Genomic DNA, 20,670 nt, shown 5'->3' on the forward strand with positions numbered 1-20,670 from the left:
TCAGCCTCCATCAGAGGCAGAACAGGAATGGAAATATTCTGTTACCAGTCAGTGTCACTTATTTATTCAACTGGCTGCCAAAATGTGCTGACTTTGCTTGTCTTTGTCCTCCACAACGCTTCTCTTGTTTCTACCAACTCAACAACTACAAAGTCATTAGTAAGTCAGTTTTTTATCCACATGACACCTCCAGGCTCCATAAGCAAGCTTTTGCTAAACAGACTATTGTTCAATGTCCAAAAATCACTTTCCATGGGAATGTTTATTGTTGATGTTGCCACAACTTCAAGTTCAGGGGGTACCAGCTCAGGTTACTTAACATGCAGTTCAAAACATCTGTCTGAATGATCAGTCTTAGGGAGGAAAGAGCAGATTTCACCCTGTCCCACATCCCATTATTTCACTTCACTAATTTCCTCTGAGCACCCCAAATATCTCATTCTCTCTTTGTCAATATTTGCATTTGAACTATTACAAATAACCATTGAGATACTCACCCTGTCTCCAGGTCGTACCATTGGTTCTTGTTTTGTGCCTAATTTATGTAGTATATTGTAAGCAACCTTCATACTTCTGGTCCAAAGTTTGCCTATTAACACAAAATTTTCAAAATTAATATAAAAATTCTTATGTTTTAAGGTTATTAATGAGAAAGAATACCTGAGAAGTCAAAACCACACAGTAGGAACATTTATATTAGTTTTCCAACTAAATATGACACCACTACTGGGACTACTGGAAATACTTAAATACTTATCAGAAATTTTCTTTGAACTTCTTTTTTCAAGACAGCAGCACTTTAAAAAAAAAAAAGAAAAGTGAGAATAGCTTTCTTTATGGCAGAAGTGTTTTACTTTGGAGAAAACTGGATCTTGACTCTGAAATTAACTGTCAGAAGGGGCTGGTACATCATCAAGTCCAGACATCACCCTACCACCTCAGCTGTAGCAAGCTGGACACAGCACATTTCAGCACAGATTGACCTGGAGGGTGATGTTCTGTTTTGAGCACAGCAATTCTCTCACCAAAGAAAAAGGAAAGGAGTCCCAAGAAGTAGAGGCAAAGAAAAGAAAACCCCAACAAACAGAAAATGGGCACACTGAAGCAGCAGGGACCCTCTGAACCTTAGCACATCCATATAGCTGGGCATTCTTCCATTTAACTTGGTTTTTCCTTCTCACCTGCTCCCACACCCTCCCTTCTCTCATTCGTTTCACTTGCCCCAGTTACCCCTCCGTACTGTCTCTCTCTTTCCTTTCTTCACCTTTCCAGCACCACTCTTATCTAATCCTTATCAAATCCCCACCCCAGTATTCAATAAAGAAAAGTTCTCACCCCAAGACCTCTTTGCCCATATTACAAGCCTTTCATTGATCCTTCAAGTGACTGGCATCTTTCCTCTTCCAGATGCCCTTTGTTTAGAGACCTTGTTACTTCCATGTGAACAGCACCAAGTTCAGCAGCCCTTGTGCCTGGCTGGCCCCAGGTACTGCCTTTAAGCACTATTCATTCTGACAGCAACAAATCTTTAATTCATGCCCAGCAATGACTGAAATGATAATAGGTTCTGACAAAGGATTACCTATGGAGTTCAGCAGTTCAGGCCCCAAACATGCACTATTGCTATTTATAACTAAGCCAAGCTGTTGCTATAAAAAGAACCTCCACATCCTGGTTATAAAATGCAATACTACTGAATCATTTTTAAGTGCAAATCCGATGTAAATAGAAAGTAAGATGAGAAGGCCAGATTTTCTATTTTTTCCCACTGAAGGAAAATTGGAAGGGTCACTGCTGCTTGTTATGGAGAAAGTGCTAAATGCAATTATTTCTTATGAAAATAGTAATATAGTATCATTAAACTATGCTTTGCAAAGTTTTTAATTTATTAGAATTATTCCAGTATTTGCATGTTGAACTGTCTTGCTGCTCAGAAAGGAACACAATTCTGTTTCACTGGAAACAGCACAGACACAGGAGCATGTCTGCAGGATTAACTCTCACAGAACTACCTGCATTTGATGGAAAGAAAGTCTTTGAAATCCTCCCTGCTGCTACAGTTAACACTTGAACTTGACAAGTGAGTGGGATAAAAACAAAGGAGGCCTTAAGAAAGCAAATAGTCTTTTTACTTAAGTTATTCAAGATTAAAGCTTCAGTGGCAACAAAGTTAAAAGAGCAATTAGTAATGATACAGAATATTGGAGAATGGAAATCAAAAGCCTGGAAAAAGTTCTGAATTGCAAAAGAGAACCATCTTTACACAAAACACTTTTAAACTTGAAGTGAACATTGAAGGAGCTGCTGTGAAAAGTTATGTCTGAGCTCTAAAGATTAAAGCTGTAACAGGTCTTAAATTTACATTTGTGACACATTCATGCTAATTTTTCATCTATCAAATGTACCATCAAATATTTTCTTTAAAAATCTAAGGGCTAATCATATTACAGTATTTAGATGCATTCTTTCAGAGCTGCCCAGGTATGCAATACAATAATTTCCTCCTTAGAGTCCTGGATAAATGCCAAAATTAAGCTCTCTCGAAGTCTAACAAAATTTAAAGGAGTGGTTTCTAGTAGAGTTTTAAATAAGTTTAAACACATTTTGTCATGATGTTCTTTTACTGTCAAAATTTTATTTCATCTTCTAAGACACAGATAATATAAGACTGCCTTCCTAATTCCTCACCTTTCTGTTTGAATACATTTTGAACTGCACAAAAATGGCCACAATATTTTCTAGAGGCCAGAAAAGACTTGAATTTTCTGTCACTACAGCCCTTTCCTTCTCTATTTACTGGTGTGATACCAACCTGTGTTAAGTATCTGAGGCACACATGCCTCTGAGTATGAAACTGTGGCAAACTGGAGTGAAGCAGCTTGCCTGCATTCAGCTGGGAAGGGGCTGGAACACAAAGCTCTATAATGCCCAACCCTTGCAGGCTCTGCCTCCCTCAGCTGCTGCTCCAGTTGGCTGCCAGGGGCAGGCAGGGACCCCCAGGCACTCTGGTGAGCCAGCAGAGCAAAGTCCAGGCAGATCCTGAACTGAATTGTTCAACGGGAACTCCGTAATTTCTCTAGCAGGTTATATAGCTGTGTTCCAAAAACTAAACTAAAAAGGGGCCACAAAAGGAGCAGTTACCCAGAGGCTGGAGCTAGGGATGTAGGGATGATCAAGGCCAGATCAGTGGCTTCTGGATGGGCACAAGCTCCTGACCAGACGTGGACTGAGCCGTGGGTCTGTTTTGTCACCTTGGCTGTTTGCCCTCCCCAGCCTGACACCAAGAGAAACACAAAGGACTCCATGTCTGCAGGATAACAGCTCTGAGAAACAGAGGATGTTATACAGAAGGAAATCTTTGAAGTGTTTCCTTCCTTGGTTCTGCCTAGGCTGCAATTCAGAGCAACTCTTCCTTTGCAAACTTGAGGGATTAGACGCTGCTGGGAAAAAAGCTGATTGCTAAAACCTCTGCACAAATCCCGATGCTGTGACCTTGCTGTGACCTGCAGGCAGTGCCACATCTGTGCTGTGGGAGTGGGAGGCCTGCTGAGGGGCCAGCTGTGCTCCAGCCAAGGCTGTCACCCTGGGCTGGGGCTCAGGGCCCATCCCCATGCAGGATAAATCGCTTCGTTCCACGGGCTCCAGAGGAAATCTGGTTGGGCCGCCAGGGATACATCCCATTGTCCTCAGCCCAAGTTCAGTGAAGCACCAGCCCTCCTTGGACAGACACGCTGCCATTAATCTTCTGAGCTGGCTTGGAGACAGTGGGGAGGATGTAGGAAACTCAAGCAACAGCTTCACTTGGTGGTGAGCAGAGCAGCCCGTGTCCCAGCTCAGTGCCAGAGCTCCTCTTTCCCAGCTGTGCCACATGCCTCAGCCCTTTCTGCAGCACAGCACAGTGCTGGAGCCTGGAGCTGCTCTGCTGCTTCCCTGCTATAAACACCACACCCTGTGAGCCCTCCTGCTCCTGGCACTCTTGTCCCCATCCCCACTGCAGCAGGGTCCTTGCAAACAACATTGCTACCCACCACACCAGCACAGGATTTGTGCCTGTCAGACCCTGATCTCACTAGACAACCCTTAACAGCTCTTTTCATGCATTTAAAAAATGAAGGACTGTCATGTCATCTACAGAAGTGTCCCATGGTGTTTAAGGCACAGGGGCTCCCTCTGGAAGGGGCTCAGGCCCTGCCGACCCAGGGCTGGCACCGCCAGTCACACACACATATTGTGGGTAACATCGGGCACTGGAAGTTTAGGAACACAAATTACCCCTCCGTTTTCAGGTCACAAAACCATTTCCCATACAAAGCAGACTGGTAGAGTTCCTCTAGCTAATTTGGAAAGCAAAACCCCAACAACAGGCAGTTGATGCACACCTCGTTGCTACTACAATTTATTACCTTGCTCCTACCTCCCACTGAGCTGCTAATTGTGCTGCTCCTTTCCAAAATCTTGTATAACTCCATGAGATGGTAAGAAACAGAGCTTTTCTGTCCATCTATGATTGCCTAACTTCTAATTGCTTATTTACTGAAATAAATCTTCCTCTAAAGATTTTCACTGAGCCACTTCTGTGACTCTGCCAGAGTGCTGCTGCCAGACTGCCATGCCCTAGCAGCACACTGCTGCAGGGAGGCCTTTCAGGTCCTTCACACACTTCCCACTGTCCAGTGAGTAACAGCAAGCACCCCTCTGCCTCTGAATGTGAGCCATATCTGGCAGACATCACATATGCAGAAATGCTGGGAAGGACAGGATGGAGAAGGCATCTTGCCTTCTGGCAGCTGTGACAAACACTCTTAGTACTCATGGGGAGCCAGGCCTTTTCCTCCTGCCACTGGGCTTTTGATTTAGTTGAGCAGTATAAACTCTACATCAGCAATGATATGTTTTGTAATCAGTCATCTTCTTTTTTTTTTAGCTCTACTCAGATGGCAATAAAATTTAGCAAGTGAAGGGAGTTAATACCCAGTCCCATCTGGTTAAGCAACACAGTATGAAGGTAAAGGAAACCACAAAGTGTTAAAAACCACACAAAAAGGGATCTGTTAACAAAAATTAGGTATTTTTCACATGACACTGAGGTAAATCCCCTTCCTCTTCCTTTCCAAATCTGTAAAAAGACTAAATGTTTGTGTTGAATGTAAAGAGGGTTTTAATAGAAAAGCTGTATCAGGGAGAAAACTCAGAAAACAAACCACAGTGAATTTCCTGATTGTCTTCAGGACACTTTTCAGAACCACACAGCACTAACTCAACAAAGGCAAACCAGGGGGTGCTTACCAATCTCCGTGCACAGCAACTGCGAGGCTGCCAAAGTTTAACTGCAAATAATTTTGTCAAATATTCATTTTCTCAATACCACAGTACAACATTCCTTGTATTAAATAGAAACAAGAGCATTTATTAAATCTAGGGTAAATGGCAAACTTCCTAATGTTATGCAGGTAAAAGGGCTTTTTAATTTGCTTTGCAAAATAATAGTTGCAGCTTTACTGCTCTGGTAATCCTTTCTTCATGAACTCTTTACATCCAGCCTAAACAGAAAATGAAGTTGTTGTCTTTTGGGATAAAAAAATCCAGAGAAAAAGAACAAAAATATTCTGATGCAGAGAATTAAGGACTCCAGACACACTCAAAATAGAAGCAATCTTGCTATAACAGTGCTTGATATTGAAGTCTGAATTATATAATCCAGCAATTTTCAGGTTTTTTATTAAAGAAATAAAGATTCAAAGTCTTGAACAATCATAAGATTAATATCTGTCTGGGGATTTATACCATGGCTATTCATACTTCTGTGAGTCCTGAGTTATTTCAGACGTAAGGACAGTTTGGTTATGCAGCTGCTTGGTCAGAAGGATCTTGAATCTGTCTCTCTGCTGCCGATAATTGTGAAATTCCAGGTCTGGGGCATTCTCACAGAAAGGTCAGGAAAGGGTGTACATTGCACACCAGGTGCAGAATGGCTTGGGGTTGGCTGGTTTTGGCCTGCTGCTGCCTTTAAGGTATGCCAGGATATCTCCAGTATGAGCAACATCACCTCTGCTGAGGCAGGATCCCTCTGGCCCCAAAATGTTTAGTTGCTTTAAAATTACTTTTAAAATCAGCAATTCATTTCCAAACAAATGCCATTTGCCAAGCATTTCCTTCTCCACAGAATCCAAATGGAAGAAGCTGTCCTCTGCCCAGAGAGTCACATCTGCTCTTTTTTCTGAGCCTTGAAGTCTCTGGGGGTCTCTGATGTGGGAAACACTACATCAGAGCTACTGAAAATGGTTTCAAAAAATCTGATTACAAATAGTGTAAGATAAAGGAAATTAGATTCTTTGAATCAGACAAATTTAACTGGTACTTATTTTGTTGTTTTTAACAATGGTTACAAAAAGAAAGCTCAAAACTTGTTTATTGATTAATTACTTTCAACACTTTACTTTTTTCCCAGCTGTTCTGGTTCTCTTTTTAGAACAACCATTTTAAGTAAGAAAAGTAGTTTTGGTATCATAAGAACTATACGGGATTTAATTGTCCTTTATTCACATTTCTCCTCTAAGAAATCACTAAGCAGTTCATTATTAATACCAAAACCAAATGCCTCACTACTCTGATTAACTTTAAGCCAGAAATTGTCTTCCTTTTCCTCAAAGTACACATTACTTTTCTAGTCAGAGTTCAGACTCTCATAAAACCCGATAAAGACATATTTCCTTCCCATATCTCAGACATTTCAATTTATGCATATTCAGTGATTTGATTTATAAAGGGATTGAGAATAACGTAACTAAGATATTCTCCACTTAAACAAGTTCCCAGAGGAACAAAATATTTGAGAAATAAGTGATATTCATAGTGTTTCATTCACTAGAAAGAATTTAAGAATTTTGAGTACATTAAATAAAGATTACAACTGGGGCACTGAGAAGAGCTTCAAGAACTGAGGCAAATGCTTCAAACACTTGCTTGAAAAAAAGGATCGTCTGCAAGTGCAGTTATACATTTATTCTATCTAAAGTAATCTGAGACACGTGGAAAAAGCCAGTCCTGACATGCTATGAAGACAAGAAGCTCAAAAAACATGCAGAAAAAGACAGGAGATACAAGGCAATACAAATTTGATGAACTCCTGAAGATAAATGGGAGGGCAGCAATGATTTTAAGCAACAGCTGGAAGTGCAACTTTAAGGGCCCTGCAGCACTGCCCCAGCTCTGTCTGCCATGGCTCTGTCCTGAGCCCTCAGAGGTGCCCCTGCAAGGGACAGCAAAGGGAAGTTGTGAGGAAGACTTTGGAGAAGCAGAATTTTGTGGGCTCTCAGAGCTCCTTCTCAGCACACAAAGCCACCAAGGGAAAATAAGAAAGCATCCTGGATGGATGCAAGAGGCCAGCACTGTGTTTGTCAGGGCCAGGAGAGAGCCTGATGTAAGAATCAAGACCAAGGTTTCACCAAGTAGATGCAGCAAAATGCCTCAATTAGAAAAGATTTCCTCCTAAAATAACCTGTGAGGTTTGGACACAGAATGGCTGAGAGAGAAAGAAAAGGAAAGAGAGAAGAAGGAAGTGTTGGAAGAAAGTGTTGGAAGGAAGTGTCGGAAGGAAGTGTAGGAAGGAAGTGTAGGAAGGAAGGAAGTGTCGGAAGGAAGGAAGTGTCGGAAGGAAGTGTCGGAAGGAAGGAAGGAAGTGTCGGAAGGAAGGAAGGAAGTGGCGGAAGGAAGTGGCGGAAGGAAGTGGCGGAAGTGGCGGAAGTGGCGGAAGGAAGGAAGGAAGAAAGTGTTGGAAGAAAGTGTTGGAAGGAAGGAAGGAAGTGGCGGAAGGAAGGAAGTGGCGGAAGGAAGGAAGTGGCGGAAGGAAGTGGCGGAAGGAAGGAAGGAAGTGGCGGAAGGAAGTGGCGGAAGGAAGTGGCGGAAGGAAGTGGCGGAAGGAAGTGGCGGAAGGAAGTGGCGGAAGGAAGTGGCGGAAGGAAGTGGCGGAAGGAAGGAAGGAAGGAAGGAAGGAAGGAAGGAAGGAAGGAAGGAAGGAAGGAAGGAAGGAAGGAAGGAAGGAAGGAAGGAAGGAAGGAAGGAAGGAAGGAAGGAAGGAAGGAAGGAAGGAAGGAAGAAATGGCGGAAGGAAGGAAGGAAGGAAGTGGCGGAAGGAAGGAAGGAAGTGGCGGAAGGAAGGAAGTGGCGGAAGGAAGTGGCGGAAGGAAGTGGCGGAAGGAAGTGGCGGAAGGAAGGAAGGAAGTGGCGGAAGGAAGTGGCGGAAGGAAGGAAGTGGCGGAAGGAAGGAAGTGGCGGAAGGAAGGAAGTGGCGGAAGGAAGTGGCGGAAGGAAGTGGCGGAAGGAAGGAAGTGGCGGAAGGAAGTGGCGGAAGGAAGTGGCGGAAGGAAGGAAGGAAGGAAGGAAGGAAGGAAGGAAGGAAGGAAGGAAGGAAGGAAGGAAGTGGCGGAAGGAAGTGGCGGAAGGAAGTGGCGGAAGGAAGGAAGTGGCGGAAGGAAGGAAGTGGCGGAAGGAAGGAAGTGGCGGAAGGAAGGAAGTGGCGGAAGGAAGGAAGGAAGGAAGTGGCGGAAGGAAGGAAGGAAGGAAGTGGCGGAAGGAAGTGGCGGAAGGAAGTGGCGGAAGGAAGTGGCGGAAGGAAGTGGCGGAAGGAAGTGGCGGAAGGAAGTGGCGGAAGGAAGGAAGGAAGGAAGGAAGGAAGGAAGGAAGGAAGGAAGGAAGGAAGGAAGGAAGGAAGGAAGGAAGGAAGGAAGGAAGGAAGGAAGGAAGGAAGGAAGGAAGGAAGGAAGTGGCGGAAGGAAGTGGCGGAAGGAAGTGGCGGAAGGAAGTGGCGGAAGGAAGTGGCGGAAGGAAGGAAGGAAGTGGCGGAAGGAAGTGGCGGAAGGAAGTGGCGGAAGTGGCGGAAGTGGCGGAAGTGGCGGAAGTGGCGGAAGTGGCGGAAGTGGCGGAAGTGGCGGAAGGAAAGAAGGAAGGAAGGAAGGAAGGAAGGAAGGAAGGAAGGAAGGAAGGAAGGAAGGAAGGAAGGAAGGAAGGAAGGAAGGAAGGAAGGAAGGAAGGAAGGAAGGAAGGAAGGAAGGAAGGAAGGAAGGAAGGAAGGAAGGAAGTGGCGGAAGGAAGTGGCGGAAGGAAGTGGCGGAAGGAAGTGGCGGAAGGAAGTGGCGGAAGGAAGTGGCGGAAGGAAGTGGCGGAAGGAAGTGGCGGAAGGAAGGAAGGAAGGAAGTGGCGGAAGGAAGTGGCGGAAGTGGCGGAAGTGGCGGAAGTGGCGGAAGTGGCGGAAGTGGCGGAAGTGGCGGAAGTGGCGGAAGTGGCGGAAGTGGCGGAAGTGGCGGAAGTGGCGGAAGGAAGGAAGGAAGGAAGGAAGGAAGGAAGGAAGGAAGGAAGGAAGGAAGGAAGGAAGGAAGGAAGGAAGGAAGGAAGGAAGGAAGGAAGGAAGGAATCCGAGCTGTGTATGGCACTCTAGTTACAGCCTCAAAGATGGATGGGAAGCAATATTGTCTACAACAATCCACAAGAAAAGGAGGTAAATATGCTTGGTGTTAAGGGCATTAGGACTGCTGCTCAAGACGGGCCTTGATCTAGCTGATAGCTACAGAGACACTCCTGGAAATCATCTTGGAAAGGTGGAAAAAAGTGTGGGATAAGCAGGCAAACCTGCAACTCACTCATGCAGAGACAAAAAACTGGAGAAGATACTGAGAATGAAATCAAAAAACATCAAGGAGAAGCTTCCTCTTAACTGGAAAGCTGGAAGATAAAGGAAAAGGGTTTCCATGACAAGGGGGTGTGAGAAAAGACTGAAGCAAAAAACAGAGAGACTAAATAGGGGTAAAATATTCAAGAGGAGGTGCAAGTGATGACAACATCTCAAAAACCAACACTCTGGAAAATTAGAATTATTCTCATAATTCATGAAGATTTGTGAAATATATGAAAATTCATAATGGTATTTCTTTAAATAACTGTGGAATACACACTAGAGGCTACTGAAAATCATCAGGGCTTATAGTTAAAATTTTAGTTACCTGATCATAGCAAGCACATGAGGAAATTGAGCGTCACAGTAATATCATGTGGCAGGATTGTGGCTAAGCTCATCCTTCAAAAGTTTATTACTACCAGGGCCAGTGGAACTATGCACAAGGATAAAAAGTCATGAGTAGGAGTGTCTTTAATGATTTCAAGCCTTAATGTCTATTAATTTTCAAGTTAAAAACTGCCATGCCTGCAATTGCTAGAAAATGACAGGCACAGAAGGTGGACTAGCTACAGCAAAATCATCCATAAAGTCACTAGTGAAATGGCAGGTGGCTGTATTGTTAATGACATTTCCAAAGTAGTTTTCATTTAAGGAAACTACTATGGCATAGTAAATTAACATTTCCCATGAAAAAAATATCAGTGTTCAATGCACCCAGCAGAGAAGAATTCAGCAAAATTATGAAATGTTTTGGTTTGCAATCTATTTTATCTATAAAAACAAGACAAAAAAAGAAAAAAAAAGAACTGATTTTTTCCTGACCTCAGGAAACTACTCAAAGGCAACAGGGAAACCACATCCCAAAGTGCTGCCAAATGAAAGGTGAGAAAACACGAATTTTAGTCTTACTTTTCTCAAGATTCAGACAATGCAGAAGAGGAAAGAGTTATTTTAGAGCAGAGAAGCAGGCTAGGTGGCTCCATGAGCCATGCAGATATGTTCCTTGGGCTGATTTGCTCACCCTACAGCCTCAGGCAAAGTGGGACATATGCTCAGACTCTCTGGACAGAATCCCAAATTCAAAAAAATGGTCTGATTCTCAGTAATAGCTTAATTTCCTTTCCTGTCCAATTTATTTAAAGCATTCAGTGGATGACATGACTTCTGCAAACATGTAATTGCAAACTTTAAAATTCTTCCCTAGTTTCCAGTAAATGTCCTTAAGGAAGAAAAACATTCATCAATGGTGAATAGTATGTGTGCCCCTGAAATTAAGTCAATTTTTAACTCTGAAGCACCTGAAGGGAAAATGTTTCATGCATGACCCTCAGTTGCAAAGGTTCTCTTATGCTTTAAAAGCCTTTAACTGTATTTGCAGTGCCTAACTTGTGGCAGAGAACTTTTTGGCCAGAGACATCTGGGTCTGATTCCTGAATGGAAATGAATGTTCAGCACTGAACAAAACAGACAGACCTCTATATCAGAGCATGTAACAACATTCTCTGCACAGAAATCCAAGTCCCTGAGAAGGTAGAAATAAAAAAGCAAAATAATTTTTATATCCATCTCAATAGCATACAGATATGTTCCAACTCACTTTCAAAGTCTGACAGTTATTAATAATAATTCCTTTGAACATCCCCCAAATGTCCCCTGAACATCTCAAAATCAGAAGCAATATGGGAGTTATTTGTCAGAGATATCCTTATGTTGATTTTTATTTGGCCTTTCTTGGTTGCAATACATTGTCAAGCAGTGTATATTGAACTATATGAACATACCAAAGGTCACACTAAAATATATCCTGGCAAATCTATTTCAAGGGGGTACATTTGCTAGTTGTACAATTAACCCATCAGGAGAAATAATTCAAATCACACTTACTACAATGTCAGTAAAAAAGGGGGAAAAAATCCTATTAACTTCTTCAGGAAGCTGATGAATTTTGTAGACCAGGTTAGGCTTTTGCAGAACAAAGCCTGGCTGATATCCAAGGGCAATGGATTTGGACATCAATCTTCAGGAAAATCTGACCTAGGACACATTTCTATTTAAAAGGTGGGTTTAATTTATAATCTGCTATTCCATGGGTATATCTACTCAGCTCTTTTCCTCTGTCTGAAATAAATCATACTGTGACATCTCAGCAAGCCATACTCAGACATCAACAGATTCAGAGCTGTCTTATCCTACTCACAAATGGAACAGGTGCATTATTATGAGGCTTTTTTCACTCTACATTCACGTATTCACTACACACACCATACAGAATATATAAAAGAACAAACAGTTCGAAGAGTGCTCACCATAAGTGAGAATGTACAGTGGTTTCCCATTGGTGTCCATAGTGGTTAGGCAAGGAGCCTTTGGTGAGATGGTTCCCCATCGCTGCAGGGCTGCTTCCAGGGAAGGGGGCCAGTTTGTAACCACTCCTAACTGCTCCCCACGCATGGCCAACATCTGAGCTCCCTCTGGCTTTGGCTGGTTTGGATCTGGCTGTTGAACTTATGATTATGAAAAGATATACAGTTATCATGTAAATTCTATACCTTGTGTACACCTGTGTAATCAAGAGAATAAGTTACCTTTGCAAAATGTTCTGAAAACAGTGACATGTAAGAAGGTATTGAGAAGCAACAGAGAAATGTAACAGAATAATTTCCTTTTAAATTTAGCACAGATCAAGCAACTGATGCACCTCCGGAATGAAAAGTCCTTGTTCTTACACTGGTTCTACAAGAAGGGAAAGAAACTGCTGAGGCAGCATGCATATATTTATCTTCAAAACAGTAAACCTTTCTTTATTCCTAAAGAGAGATGGAGAATACTTTTTCCTGGATAAAAAAGCAGTAATGAGATGAACTGCAGAGCTACTGACAAAAATGTACTTTAACGTGTAACAGACTGATTTAAGTCATGTTCTGTTACATGTTTTCTTATAAATTCCTGTGAAGACTATTTAAATTTCCAGATCCTGAAGAATCCTAATTCTCAAAGCGTTGGTCTTTTTTAAAAAAAGTTCCATTTATTGGCTTTATCTTTGTTTCTATCTTACATTTAGTTCATTTTTCATACTTCACTGTTACACAAAGTATGTTGTAAAACATTTAGCATGCTCCCTCACTAACATATTTTCTCTCATTGGTGTTCCAAAGCACTGGCTGTAACCCACAGCTGAATGCTCTCAAAGCAAAGCTTCCCTACACACTCTTCTGTCATTTCTTTGCAAGCACAACCAGGAGCTGAGCAGACAAGAAACACTTTTGACTCCATAGCACTATGTCCAAGCTCACTGCCAGCAGTTTCCACTGAATACCATTGGGGTTTTGGTACTTGCCAGTGCAGGAAGGGCTTACTTGTCTTTCTATAAAGTCAACATAGGAGACAAACATTTTACAGAGCTTTAATAAGTGATCCCCAAACCTTTTGAAAAATGGTAATTTTACCTTCTAACAATTCCTCAAAGTCATCTACAAAGAACTCCCGTAATGGCGGTCGCTTGGGCCGTTTGAGGGTATTGACCAGCTGCTGGATCTTTGCTGACACTCTGCTGCTCACTGGCACTCCTGCAGGACAGGGATCAATGGAGACATCAGTCAGTGGCTGTGCTGCACCCACCAGACATCAGGGGGGTGAGGAAAGGTCTAGGACTGCAAGGCCACCACAACTACAGTTTCATGCCATACTGTGACTCAAGGGTTTAACATTAAAACACACAAGCAAAAAGGAACAGTGACACCTAATGTAAATAAAACCAATACAGTAATGTCAGAGCAAGGTCGCAAAATTAGAGAGGAAGCAGCACACAGACTGAGGGAGAGAAGTACAGTGGGAAAAATGTCCCTACAGCAAAATTCAGTACCCTGAGAGTATTGCCTCAGCAATGGTCAGTGAGAAAACTGGACTGGCCCTCCCCATGATCATTGGCCATACCAACACTGATTGACTAGACTGCAGCCTGGTGAAGAGTGTGGGTCATAGGCTCTGCCCCAACATTTATTCTGAGTTATTTTTACACTGCAGGGGACATCTGTCCAGCATCCATCTAAAATATGGTTCATGTCTTTGTATTACTTCAGCATGCCCCTGTATTCTCTGAACATCCCTGCAGCCAATCCCACCAGCCAGCAATCTCCAAAGGGAGCTGCTTGCCCATACAGCACTTTGGAACACATAGCTCTGAGCAGCAGCCTGGGGCAAGGGGCATTTTTATAAAATACTCCCATCAATCACCTCTCCCTTCCTTTTCTCTAGTTGAGTGCAAAACCTCTCCAATGTGCACATCATCTGTTCCTGAACTAATAGCTTTCTGTCACCGCATTGCAGGAATTTCAGCTTCTTACCGTCCATAAGGTTGGCTCCAAATCTTTTACCAAGTGGTGTTTAGAGCTGAAGCTACTAGATATAGATAGACTACACTTGGTCAATAATTCTGTGCTGTGCTGAAATACTGTTTGGTAAGTTTTAGAAAAGAGGAGCACTAAATAAGGAAGGGTTTACAAATAACTGTTAAAAAAAAAAAAAAAAAAAAGCCAAAAAACCAAACTAACAAAACATTAGAGAATAAAATTTCAAACATGTCAATTTTCAAGATGTAGCCATGCTAGGATCTCACATTCTTTGTCATTTAAAATAAACAGACTAGCTGTAACCAGGCAGCATGATAATGGCAAATCTAAAGAGATTCTCTGGGGGTTTTTACCAAACAGTTTCTATGGGGAGTCAACTCCACTGATTAAGAAATATTTCTCTATGTTATCTTCATTGATATCAGCTTATTTTAGAACTGTAAAGGTGCTGCAACTTTGTGTTTACAAGTGAAAAGTGCCCAGGAAAAAAACCACGAAAAACACCCAAAAACCAAGAGCAGATGCATACAGTAACCACTAAAAAGGTCAGGATACTCAAAAAAACCCCAGTTCAGTTTTGGGACATACCATCACCAGTCTCCATAAGCTCAGCATTGCCATACTTTGGTGCCACCCGTGCCGTTGATCCTTGTGGTCTTTCTACTTGTATTGAGTGCTCTGAGGTGTAAGTGGTAACATCTGGAGGGGCAGAATGATTTTCTGTGAAAAGTAAGTTAAAAGGTTTAACCGTGTACCTCTAATGTCAAAGGGCAGAAAAGCAAAAGGCAGAGGAAAGGAGACCATTTGAGGTTTTTTTCCCCCAGCACATGAACAGGTGTTAAAATTAATGCACAAAATTATTATACTAAACTATAATGTGTAGTATAATTTCCATAAATAAAATTTGCACTGATTAAAACAAGGCTGCATATCTGCAATCACACAACCAATAGGCTAAAAGAATTATACAATTAGGTTGTAAGTTCTCCACTGACATCTGATTTTACTTAAAGCTTGTGGACATCTGCAAATAGAAAAGACCCAGACAAATACACTTCTCATGGATTACTGTGTTAGTTTTTCTAAGTAAAAAGAACACAGCATGTTGTCAATCATTTGCAGGAGCCAATGCATATGACTTTTATAACCTCTGTATTTTGACTATGTCAGTTTTAGTTAGGAAAGGAAAAAAGTCAATCATAGCAGGTTTGGAGACCAGAGGCAAAAAATAAAATGTAAAGAAACATGAACTTTGCATTCTTCATGGACACTTGCTTGTCTACTATTTTTAGACAGAGATATTTCAATTCTTCCGCATAACAAAGCCTTGCCTTCCAGAGGGCAAACACGATTTGGTCTGACTCATGCCAGCACTGCTGAACAATTCCACAGAGATAATCTTTCTCTTTCATGGCCTGATAACTCAGCATGCTACCACAGTTCATCTTCCCGTGTTTTCAAGTCTGAATCTGTATTTTCTACGTATTTATGCTATTTCTATAGATTGTCCCATAAATTTTTTGCAGGTTTTTATCCACATTAGATTAGATGGAGATAAACACCACAAGCAAATAACAACTTTTCTTTCAATTGACATAAATGATCCCCAGCAGCCTCTAAGTTACAAGAGAAGGCAGGTCTTCACTCTGCTGCCATGAAAGAGAAGAGAAATGTATTCTATTTAACAATACGCTAAGAATCTTTCAAAATACAAAAATTCTGGAAAAATGTCATCGTGTTCCAATACTGTTTTCAAGATGTGCTTCTTACTAAACTTTAAGCTGTAAGCACTAGAACACCAACTTCTACAGTAAATTTAATCTCAAACATAATTTTAAAGCACTTTCATTTTTATGAGTTTTGAACTTTGAAGCACTTTGATTCTTGTGCATTTAATCCCAAATTTATGCACCATCAACACAGAAAACTATTTTTTTTGCTACACATACCAGAAAAGGATGGTCATAGATGCTTATTTTGCATGCCTCTCATTTAAAGGTAGCATTTGACAGACAATCATAATGCAGATTTAAGACATGACATTCACTCCTGCAGCTGTTATTTAATGTTTATATTCATGAACATCATAAGGGTTCAGTTCTATCACCCAATCAAATTATCTCGTTGAGGAAGACATGAAATGGCTTTTATTGAGCAACCCAAAAACTTCTTGTGTTCTACAAGTATCCAGTTGGAGCTTTTGCTTCTGATCACATCCATTGTTAAAATTTTACTGAAACAAACACCTTACATTGTGCTATGTGACCAACTGAAGTACAGTAGATTGAAGTTTATGCTGGTAGTTGCTTGAATAATGTCTTCATTTAAGGTCTTAATTTCTTGTCATTATCAACTGTTTTAGACTCAGCACAATTTTTTGCCCTTTCCTGTTAAGTGGCAAGAGCTTTTTATAGATCGTGACTGTATTACTCAATAACTGAGTCAATTAAAAATGCTGATGATTATATTTTTCTCTTTACTTATAATGCAGTTTTACAATGCATATGGGAGATCATGACTGAGAAAATAATTGTACTTAGTCAGCTATTAGTAACATGAGAAAGTATTTTTAAAGTGAGCTGTATTTGCTTACATCTTTCCAGTGAAGTATTCCCATCTTTCAGACTTTAGAAGGCTCCTTTTGAAGAGGAGTTAAAGACTAATTTTTTTTTAATGCATGGGGCAGAAGATACATGAGAGGGATGCTCTCCCTTCAGAACTCTGTCCCTAAAACCAAATTCTTCTTTGTTACACATGGTGCTGAGCAGGGGGAAAGGACATAACCAGAGTCCTGCTCTTTTGTAAAATGCCTTCCTTCTGAACAAACAGCACTTGCACTTGAAGTGGCCTAAAAAAAACTCTCTTCCCAAGGTTGCCACCATGGCTCAGTCAAGGAGTTCTCATGCCCTGGCTGCCCAGCTGCTATTTACTTTTATCTTGAAGAAAAGGAATAAGAAAAGGAATACTGAGGTTTGTCTTGATGTGTTCCTTTATAGTATCTGCTTAGCAGATGTTTTATCATGGCACCATCTATAGTGCTAAGTTTCATCCATTAGATTTACAAATCTTTGGTCAGCTAGCATCCCAGAGTCAGGCTTGGAGAAATGAAAATTATACAAAGATTTGGTCTGAATGACTTCTAAAGAAAAAGATAATTGTTATGTTATGTGAAATGTACTCTTATTTTTTGTATAGAACAGTCAATCCAACCTTTGGCTATGGACACAATCTGTAGAGAGTTTTTTGGTCTTGTGTCAGGTAACTTGAAGAATTGTTGGAGGTTTCATTAAGAATCATGACCCTGACACATCTGTTCACTAAAAAGTAGAAACTGACAGCTGCGTGACTTCAAAGCACTTCCTCCATCAAACATCCATATTTGCATCACCTCCTATTCCCATCTCTTCCAATATCCTTGCATTAGGAGATCACAGACAGAACAGCTGTTTCCAGTTAAGGCTCTCTTCATTTCTGCCACTGGAGCAATATCATTTACCCCATTTCATGAAGATCAGAAAGGTCCAAAAAAGCAGAACACATTCATGGAGGGATAGAGCACTGACAAAGCCCCACGTCTGAGGAGAAGCAAAGGAGTGCAGGAATACTTTCAGTGCAGGTTTGGAAGCTCACATAAGCACCAGGTACTTGAAAAGTCTCCAGGAACTCAAAAAGCATTCCTGGAACACTGTACTTGAAGAAAATGCAGCTTTTACTCACAAATAAACTGGCTCTTCTGGTTGTCAGGGAAGGGAAATCCAGAGTCAGATCTTTCCATTAGCTGGGTTTTTCTTGTATTGATATCCAGGTGACAGATTGTATTTTTGTCTCCTGTATAAGTTAACATTCCCCCTCAGAGTACAAGAATTTCCAAGCTGTCTGAAAACTATCAGCCATGCTTATGGCACATGGTTTTATATTTATTTGATTAGCAATCTATGTAGCCTTTAATGTGGATAAGCCTTTGATTTTCAAACAGAAACATATTTGAAGCATATAAAAGAAATATTAAATGCACCTATAGGATCAAAACTTTGAATTGAGATTATTAACTTTATATAGATTTACAATGATAGGCAAGCATTGTGTAATTTTCACCACATGACCTTTGTGAGCTTTGGGGTGGGCTCTCTGTCCCTGATTTTTATATTCACAGAAATCCAAACCATGTAATACCAACAAACAAAAGCTTGAAGATCTTAGAAATCTGCACAATACTGACCTCAAGAAGGGTCAAAATATCAGATATTTTTAACAGATTTCACTGGTTTGACCTCTAAATTCAAGAATTACTGAACACAGCTGTGAACACACCTATGCCAAACCAAAGACTTTGCCTGTAAGTTAATGCAGACCCCTGAGCATCTTAAAGCTGTGAATAAATATTTAAATTATATCTATCCCAAACTAGAACTCTGGCCACAACAAAGCAGCAGCAGACAAATTAAATGAACAATATAACATTAAAATAATATAATAGCTTATGCAAATTATCCAAACTATTCACAAAGAAAACTCTGATTATATTATAGCCAAAGCTTTTTATCAAATCTCTTTTCAGAACTGCATTAGTACGCTTAAATTGGAAAAATATCTCCCTTTTACTCTGTGATGCACTCGGGAGGTAAAATCCTAGTGGACATCAGAATGGAGGGCTTTTTTGGGTTATCATTAAGGTCCTTCCCGTTGCACCTTGAATTTGTATTAATTAAAATTGGCACCTTCAGAGTATGGCCTTACATAAACACAGTTGATTCCTCTCTTGCAAGCTGGTCTGTCTCTGTAGAACAACTCCTGGACCAATCAAGGCATGGTAACCCATGTTCTTTGTGACCAAGAACAAACTGGCTCTGATAGCTGAGGAGCCTTAAGGAACAGGATTACTCTTCTCTCCTATCAAAGATTATTATTCATCTACCATCACTGGCCCACTGCCTTGGAAAGAGTCAGGCTTTCTGTAGGGTTACTTCAAACCTATCACCTCTTAGAATACATTTAATGCATAATCTACCTTCTTGGATAGGAACAAAACAAAATAACAATTTAATTTCAAATTCTTAAAGAATGCAGCTCACCCATGAAGAAATACATATTACAGTTATAACTGTGCAGCTGCTCTTACATTTCCAGTGATTTTAGCAACCACAAGATCCCAGTCTCATCAATCAGATTTTGTGCCCCAATGACCTTTACATTACCACAGCTCAATTAGTGTCCAAGAAGAGATGCAATTTAAGGTATCTTATTGTCAGAATGAATGAAAACATGCATACACTGAGGTAAGCTCAACGGCTTCCTTCAAAGGCAAGATCTTTCTAGTCAACAAGGCACAATAAAACATGTACACATAAGAAACAGTAGTTTCCCTCTTCTACAGAATAGTGCCATCTTAATTTAGCTCTATAAATGCTGTATTATTTACCACAAACTCAGTGATTATAAAAGACTTACTGTGCCAGATTTAAAATTACTAAAATGTCAAATTATAAAGAAGCTATATTTAAAGACACATTAAGACTTTGTGTATGAGTAATGCAACCTTTCAGAGTTTGGATAAATTTAATTCTCTATGCTATAATTTCCTGTAGCATTTCAGGATGAAGTCATAGAAAATAATCAAATGCAATGATTAACGTGTTCCCAATGTATGTGTTTCTAAAACAAGGTTCTAAGCATTCACTTAGCATGAATTTATGAATACAATACAAGCTCTTCCCCTGACTGCAATTCAGCCATTCTGGATCATGATGGGAGGATTACTGAAAATACAGGTGTTACATCAAGCTGTACTCATAGCAAAACCCAGGGGATATGTACTCCCTTTCCAGCACATAAAATCATGAACACTGCTGATGCTTTCATGTATCTCATGACATGTACTTGAAAAGGAAATGTCAGCTGAAGAACAGTCACACACAACTGTAGTAACACAGTAGTAAGGTTGCTTTATCTGTTCCAACAAAGACTGCAACAGGTTTTCAGTGAGAGTCTAAAATACACACCCCAGCAAGAACATACACAAAGGAAAGGCCTTGTATGATAAGCATCTGAAGAGTGAATGGAAACCAAGCCTTGCTTTCCACATATCCAGTCAAACAGCTGCTTCATGTTAATAAAGACCAGTGTCAATGGCCCAATATTCAGAAATAATGTCTGTGAAGCTTAGCCCTAATGGAAAGAAAGCTTTGACTTCCTAGCATCTTTATATAGGAAATAAACAAGTTATTAATAATAACAGCTCCCTTCTCTGAAGCTCTATAATGATCTCTCTCACCGAGTACAATCGCTAGATATCCCAGTTCAAGTATTCTAAATTCAATTAAGTGCAGGAAAAATATGTTTGAGAGGACTACTGTTAACAGAATTATCAAAAATCACTCAAGCTATGTAATTAAAGTGGTGCACCAGTGGGGGAAACTCATATGCAAGCAATCCCTAATGATACATGCACTGATTTTCCTTACTGATGAATCCTACCGAGACCTTTATAGTGCTAAGTAATGGAAGTCATGCAACTCTACATTTTAAGGTATTTGGTAACCAACAGCTAGACCCTATTTGCCACAACATAAGCTTACCCCCAAATCTAAACTGCCTTTTTCCCCCCTCCTGAAATAGGAAAGTAGGACTATCTCTCCATGTAATATATATAAA

The 20,670-nt window shown here is 40.8% G+C and overlaps 1 protein-coding gene across 3 annotated transcripts in view; it reads right to left on the minus strand.

The window, feature by feature from the left end:
- The window catches only part of DIP2C (disco interacting protein 2 homolog C), a 311,260-nt gene that overhangs the window by 95,589 nt on the left and 195,001 nt on the right, over nt 1-20,670 (minus strand). For 2 of the 3 annotated variants that reach the window (XM_058021225.1, XM_058021242.1), the window contains 4 exons: nt 14,608-14,739; nt 13,117-13,236; nt 11,977-12,174; nt 498-589 (listed from right to left, as the gene is read on the minus strand). In XM_058021225.1, the coding sequence (XP_057877208.1) occupies nt 498-589; nt 11,977-12,174; nt 13,117-13,236; nt 14,608-14,739 (542 nt within the window). The remainder of the gene's footprint in view (nt 1-497; nt 590-11,976; nt 12,175-13,116; nt 13,237-14,607; nt 14,740-20,670) is intronic. The other variant, XM_058021234.1, reaches the window with a different exon arrangement.

Source organism: Melospiza georgiana, chromosome 1, assembly GCF_028018845.1.
Source record: "Melospiza georgiana isolate bMelGeo1 chromosome 1, bMelGeo1.pri, whole genome shotgun sequence".
NCBI classification, from domain to species: domain Eukaryota; kingdom Metazoa; phylum Chordata; class Aves; order Passeriformes; family Passerellidae; genus Melospiza; species Melospiza georgiana.